Below are 7,254 nucleotides of genomic sequence, written 5' to 3' on the forward strand. Positions count from 1 at the left end.
AATGTTTAAGCAGTTACCAATAACCAGATATGTTGTCTTTTTTCTAATGCTTGGTTCACCAGCTATAAAGCAAAATAAATATGGGTAATTTTCATTTTACACACTGCCTTTCCAATGTTGAAGACCAAAAAATAAACAACACATACACATAAAACTTCAGGACACATTTCATTTCCACCAATTTATTTCAGCCATGTAAAAACAGGAGGAGTGCTTTGCACTTGAAAGTGGAAGCAATCCTTTTTTTTAGCAACTACTCTAAACAAAAAGATTACATTTTATCTCGAAACAGTATTCATTTGCAATTTCATTGCGAATTCAGATTTTTTTTTTTTTTAATGTGAAACTACTTTAAAAAAATCCCAATTACAAATCAACTGTGTAAAAGTAAAACAAGCAAATATCTCCTCTTCTCTGCTTTCAACCCTATACTGTATTCATAAATTCAATTCTAAAAGAAAAAAAAAAAGAACTACAAACTATGGTTGTGCATCAACTGAACAAAAGTTAAGCGATGGCGACATTTGTTCCGCTTTCTACCTTTTTTTTTTTGGTAACAGTAGAGTGGTTAAAAAGGCAATGCATTTATCGTCCTCCCTCCATCTCACACAGTCGGCCTGTCATACCTACACAATCATAAACAGGTATGTATCAGTGCTCAGTGGGGGAGCCCTGATCGCATCCATACACACATCAAAGATCATATAGTCTAAAAGTTCAGCTTCAAACCTCTCAGCAGGTATAAGATTTGACTGCATAAAAAGGCTTCCGGTTATTAAATCTCAACATACTGCGTTGGTAATAATGCACATAAAAGGATATCAAATGAGGCAAAAAACAGGTAAACATTCAATTCTGTTTAAGAAAGAAGGAAAAGTAAATTCTATTTGTGCTGCACATGTGGCCAGTCTGAAGGGACCATCAGTGTGAAAAGATAAATAAAAACATAAAATAAAAGCTCCAGTAAGTCCATGAAGGAATCCATAAAAAGGTGCTTAAAGTCTTTAGTTGTACAGCTGCACGATGATCAGAGGCTTTCCAGGAAAAGGTTTAGTTGTAACAGATGCAAAGCAGGAAATAAAAACTGACCTAAATGCTACCAACTTAACTATTTAATGGCATTTGATCGGTCAACAACAAAAACACTTCGATTAATCTAACTGCACATTACACTGTATATATCGGTATAATTATGGCTTTTGTGGTTTTGCTATTCTACTCACAAACACAGCCAACCCACTGGCTTTGATTTCTTTTTAACACCACATTAATTTTCGCCTTATTACATTTGATTCTCAGATGTCTGTTTCATTTTCAGCTCTAATCAAATGTCTAATTTCAGAAAAAATGCAATTTATTTTCATAATTCCCTTCAGGTTGGTGTGTGTCTCAACCATTATGCTGTGTTTTCACAGTAAATCATATTTATTCTGTTTTCATGTCCTGCATAATAAATAGTGATATTGCTAGAGCTGCTGTAAAGCTCCTTTAAAGAAACTCTGGCTGATAAGGCAATGTGTTCTGTCTATGAGAAAAGTGCATTTACTTAATGGCCCAAAGGCATACTATCACACACGCACAAACACACACACAAAATCACAAAAATATTCAACCCATTTATCATAATACACCTTCTACCCATGTAAAAATGGTAAACATCTCTGTCACAATTAATAAATTAAAGGTTCAGCAGTTCACATTCATCTGGCTGTGTATTTGTATCTGTGTGCAAGAGGTGTTTTGGGTAGGCAAGTTGTTCACATTGGCTATTGTTGCCCTGTGGCTGTTTTGAGAAGCTCCAGATCTTTGCGTATTTGAGCTGCAGGTGGCAAACAGCCATAAATCTCTAAACCCAAAGGCAAGTAGCGCTCCTGCACTCCCAGGACATCATCCCCTTCCCCGGTTTGCAGCAAAATCCACGGAGGAGGTGAAGAACCACCCAAGAACCCCCACAGAGCCAGACTCCCTGTAGTAAAAGGCAGGAATGAGACTGCTTGAGAAAAGATAACTTAAAATGAAGTAACTTCAGAGTAAAAGAAAGGATGGCTGTCAAGTATGTCACATACCCTTATTATGCAGATCAGCCGTCTTTGCCACACCAAGAGAGACCAGATCTGGAGCAAGATCAACCAGGCCTTCAAGCTGACCTCGGGTTGCCATGAGGACTATTGACCTAAAAATATATAGAACAATTTCCTACTGGTAACAGAAATGTAAAAGCAGAGGGTGTGAACACTATTATGGAATTTTCTGTGGCTTACCGCTTTGGTATTTCATCTTTTAGGTACCGTTTCATTTTGGCATCCATCTTTGCAAAGGAGGTTTTCTTGGTGACTTTTCCAGAACAGGCATCCACTGAGACCAGGAAAAACCCAGCCTGAGAGAAGGGCATGGCCACCTCGTTCACCTGGTGAGTGACGGGACATGATAAGGCTAGCTAAGCAGACTTTGACAAAAGCTCTAAATTTGTAATCGTATGAATAATAAAACCTATGGATCAGTTTTTCAGCTTAACATGCTCACAGTGATAAAGGAAACGTTATCTCCTTTTCGCTGCTCTTCAGTGCTAAGAGACTTCACTTGTGTCTGGAGGTAGGTGGTCCATGGCTCATTGGAAATCACAAGCTGAGGGGAAAAAACAAAACCCTGAATGATAAGCAGTGGCGACTTGTACTTTCAATAGCTGAGTGGTTATCCTAAATGTAGTTCTACAAACCTGTCGAGCCCCACAGTCTTTGCAGGGCTGCGTATTAAGAGCTGGCATAGGCACCGCCGCTGCGGGAGTCTTGGAGTACTTGGGGTAGGCCCTAGCTGTACAGTTACAGGTTTGTTTGGAGGATGTTGTGGCCATGATTTTCACCCTTTCGCAGCCTTTTGCTGAACAGTAGCTGTGACCGTCACGACTGTGCCGAGCCCGAAGGTAGAGCCACAGCAAGCTAGAAATGATGGCAAAGGCGAAACAAGTCAGGTCCAATTAACTTTCAAAATTCATGCATTTCTGGTAACAAATAAAAACTAAGGACGTGTTCCCTCACCCAACAGGCTGGTCAAAAAAGTACTTCCTTTCCATTGGTTTGCTCTCCAGCTGTGGAAGGGATGACACGGTGCCGTACTCTGTGATATCAGCAAAGGTGTTTTTCTGCCTGTCGTAGATATCAGCCATGATCTGAAAAGTGGTGTCTGATGGGTAACAAATTCCCACCAGCACCCAGTCATCTCTGTGTGAGAGAAAAGTATGTTTTTCAGCTCAGAGGTTCGCTGTTAAAAATGCAAAAAACAACTGCTGAACCTCATTTAATTTGGTTGTTTACAGACGATATCACAGACATTTCCCAACAGGTGACTGGGTGCAACACTGTGTGCACACAGAGGCACACATGATGCTCATCATTTCTACTCACTTTTCAAAGTTGATGAGAGAGAGGACAACCTCTCTGGGTGCAGGTCCATTCCAGTGCAGAGTGTAGCTCTTGCTCATCATCAGGATAGGCTGGTACTGCTGAGACGATGCCCCCTGGCTGTTAATCCCTCTCAGTACCAGAGGAGCACTGGGGTATTCATCTCTGTTGATGGACAAACTGAGGTTCGGAGCTCCCCGTGTCTGGATATATACCTGAACCAGAGGAGTATGAAGAGATTAAGGTTCAGGGAGAGACAAAATAAAATACAGCACAGTGGCGTTATATGTACAAAGATGTGCTGTACCTGAGAGTAGCGTCCACTGCAAGTCACTCCATTCCACTTGGGCAGTGCCACACACCCTGGATGTTGAATCAAGTAATTGTCTGCTCGGCCAGCATATGTGTCTTTGTAACCTGTTACTGACCCGTCCACATCATGAAAGATGGAGTTCTTGTCCCCGTCCAGGTCATTCTCTTCAAACCACTGTCCAGGATGACCAAAGAATGCTTGTAGACCCACCTGAGGAGATCATTTATGAGCAGTGTCGTGAATGCATTCATTAATCTAACTATTACATGACAGGTCGGTGTATTGCTGCACAGTGTGTCAGTATTTTTGCAGCTACTAAGTGAACCATAATTCCAATAATAAGTGTCAGCCATCTTGAAAGAAACAAATATGAATTTCCACAATTGTTCGAATGGAATCAAACTGTATATATGAAGTGCTTTTCCTGCCGAAGGCAACACAAAGTGCTTCACATGATAAAAACAATAAAAACAAGTCTCCACACCCCAAAGTAAACAACATAAAAATTTCAAAACACACTCATTATTTCTCTCACATGCACACACACCCCACCCACTCCATTCTACACAAACATGAGCTCTCCCTAATTCCGAGTTTCTGTCTCTTATAGTATAATATAATAATAATAAATAATAAAAGCTCCTACAAAAATGAAGTTAATAGGAAATGCATCAGAAGACATCTCTGACAAATGGAAAATGCTAATTTTAATCATTTGATATTCTTATTGCTTGACTTTTATTTTAATTTAGACTGCATGGACCCAAGATACTTCATGACTTTGCCTCAGTTTAATTTGATATAAAAAAAAAAAAAGAGATAGGAAAACAAAAACAGTTATTTAAAACTAGAACTGAGGTAATCTATTAAGAAAAAAAAAGAAACGTTCAGTTGCCAAATAAATCATAATTATTTCTCCTCTTTCCAAATAAATTTAAAAACTATATATAATAATAATAATAATAATAATAATAATAGTAGTTTTAAACCAGTGACAGTAATCCTAATGGGGTAAAAGGGTCATGTCCACTGAAGTCTTTTTTCCATGCAGTAAGGAGGAATCAAAGTTTAGGTTTTTTGGCTTGTTTCTCAATTCTGTTGTTGCATTTTCAAGCTTGACTTTCTGATTAAGGGTTGTTTCTGCACTGCATTGGATCGAGTGTTGGAGCAACACTCGAACCTTTAGAACAGCTAATAAATGTACCGAAGATGTGTTAAAAAAAAAAAAAAAAAAAGTGCTTTTGCACTATACCATGCCACCACAAGAGGGCACCAGTGATTTACAGTTGTTTCTCCAAACTGCTACAGGTCCAAGGAACATTACATACTGATTTACCCAAGATGCTGATCCTGTCTAATAAACATGTTATGACACTTGCAGAGTGTAAGAACAATTTTAAGTAAACTGCCAAAGAGGAGAAAGCTAATATTTGTGTCCCAAGAGGACAATACACTGGGAAAAGATTAATATGAGGAAAAGTACTTTTCTTTATTCAAATTTGTCAATCCAATAAGTGTTAACAATTAACAACAGAATTTTAAATTCACAACAAAGCAAAAACAAGGTTTAAGAGGGAGAAACAGAATTTTCAGTGTCACCTATTGTTACACTGAAAAATAACCACTTGTTTCTGTAAACAAGACTACGATACATGATGTTGCATTAGGCACAATGCACCAGGAAACAGTATGTCTGACAACGAGTTTCATGGAGACCCAAAGTAATGTGTTGCATGATGCGTTGAGTAAAAAGAAAAAATGAACACACACATTGACAACACATAAAGCTGTTGAACATGCTTAGGGCATCTTGGCTGAAGTCAAAACCAGATGTTTACTCACAGTGGGGTGGAAGCTGAGCTGGGACAGGTTGTTTCGTGGAGTTAGCTGCCACGTGTTCTTCAAGCTGAACCCAATTGCGCTGGTATAGCGCTCTTGTGTGGGGCTGAATTTGCGGAATGTACTCTGCGTAAGCCGCACTGGACCATCATAGATTTGGAAACCTCGGATTGGAAATGTCCTAACATTGAGATGTAGAATGATCAGCAAAGACAACCGGCAGAAAAACAATGACTTTCTTTTAAATGTTTCAAAATAAAATAAAAAAAACATATAGTCACGAAAAAAGTGAAAATGGTTTCCAAAAGCAAATGGGGTTAAAAAAAACCATTTAGTTTATATTAAGACACTAATATAATTCTATTAGTAACCTGATTTGGAGAATTTTTTTTATATTTTTCTAAAATGTGTTGCTCTCAGACAAATACCAGAAACATCTCTTCACTGAACTGAAGAGCCATTCAGAGGACTACAAACCTGTCCTACTCTATACAGAATTAATCAGCTTTTTAATTTAGTAAAACTTCTCCCTTTAGCGTAAAAAGAACATTCAGGATTTTAGTGGTATAAACACTGTAATGCCAGACGAATAAACTGAGCCAGATGTCACCCTGTGGTCTAGAAGCCAATAAAATGGTTGTAAACTTGTTCTCAGTGGTCACAAACTGACACCTTTTAATGAGACTAAAAGAAAGATACATGTCATTTTCTTGTTTGCATTTATCTCATCTTGCATACCAATATCTGCAAAGCTCAAACAGTAAAAGACAAAGAAAGAAGACCATCAGAGGCTGTATAAGCCAAGTTTTAATTAACTCTGCTAATGGAGTGCGACTTGCTGTTATGACAGGCAGAGCCTTATAAACGTCTTGTAACACGAGTCCAGCTAAAGGCCCTGCCAGTGAAGAAACTGGCACATAATATGGTCAAATCAAATATAGCCCCACTTTCCTGTTATAGAAAAGAGCACTAATGAGACTTTAATAAATACTCTTTCTCAAGACTTAAAAATGACAGAAACAAAGGGGAACAAAATTCAATGATCCAGCTAAAACTTAAAATCAGAAACCTACTTGTTCTTTAAATAACTAACAAAATGTTGCAAGAAGCATTTCCCTTCTAGAGAAACACCAGAAATGGTGCCATCACAGCTTTTTATAACCTAAATCTGAAATGTCACAGAAAGGAAATGAGTCAACAGGACTTCCTTTTAAAAGTTAATTTACAGTTTTAAACATCAAAACAACCAATGCAACTAGTCAATCCCTTTGCTGGCCCTTTTATATTTTTCCCAAACAGTAACCCCTAAACACCCACTCAAAAAAAAAGACAAAGAAAATCCTTGTTTATTAACATTTCACTGAATATTTGCTCATCCTTACCTATTTCTAGGGAGAGTTCTCATCTTTCCATCTACCCCTCCAACTCCCCAGTATTTATTCTGCCCTGCATTGGTTCCTCTGTTTTGGCTTTCACCCACAAACAGGGACTGTGTCACCTCCTGGCTTGAGCCTTCATCTTTAGGGTAGCTGCCATCACTGGAAAGCAAGAAGATATTGAATGAAAGACATATTTCATTCTAACATAAAATACAATTGATAATTCTTGTGTCTGACAAAGGCAAAAAACATTATGTTAAAACAAAAAGTATTACTTAATCACAAATGGATTTTGGAAGTCCATCTTGTAGAAGAAAAGAATGCA

The 7,254-nt window shown here is 38.2% G+C and overlaps 1 protein-coding gene across 2 annotated transcripts in view; it reads right to left on the bottom strand.

The window, feature by feature from the left end:
• Window positions 1-315: 315 nt before the first annotated feature.
• cemip2 (cell migration inducing hyaluronidase 2) overlaps window positions 316-7,254 on the bottom strand; it is a 31,245-nt gene continuing 24,306 nt past the window's right edge. For both annotated transcript variants that reach the window (XM_079250865.1, XM_079250864.1), the window contains exons 15-24: window positions 6,933-7,088; window positions 5,554-5,731; window positions 3,706-3,921; window positions 3,402-3,613; window positions 3,036-3,218; window positions 2,717-2,936; window positions 2,524-2,625; window positions 2,262-2,407; window positions 2,067-2,173; window positions 316-1,966 (exon numbers count right to left, since the gene is read on the bottom strand). In XM_079250865.1, coding sequence (XP_079106991.1) covers window positions 1,767-1,966; window positions 2,067-2,173; window positions 2,262-2,407; window positions 2,524-2,625; window positions 2,717-2,936; window positions 3,036-3,218; window positions 3,402-3,613; window positions 3,706-3,921; window positions 5,554-5,731; window positions 6,933-7,088 — 1,720 coding nt within the window. In that variant the 3' untranslated portion in view covers window positions 316-1,766. The remainder of the gene's footprint in view (window positions 1,967-2,066; window positions 2,174-2,261; window positions 2,408-2,523; window positions 2,626-2,716; window positions 2,937-3,035; window positions 3,219-3,401; window positions 3,614-3,705; window positions 3,922-5,553; window positions 5,732-6,932; window positions 7,089-7,254) is intronic.

This window comes from Telmatherina bonti (assembly GCF_933228915.1).
Source record: "Telmatherina bonti genome assembly, chromosome: 13".
Classification (NCBI taxonomy): Eukaryota; Metazoa; Chordata; class Actinopteri; order Atheriniformes; family Telmatherinidae; genus Telmatherina; species Telmatherina bonti.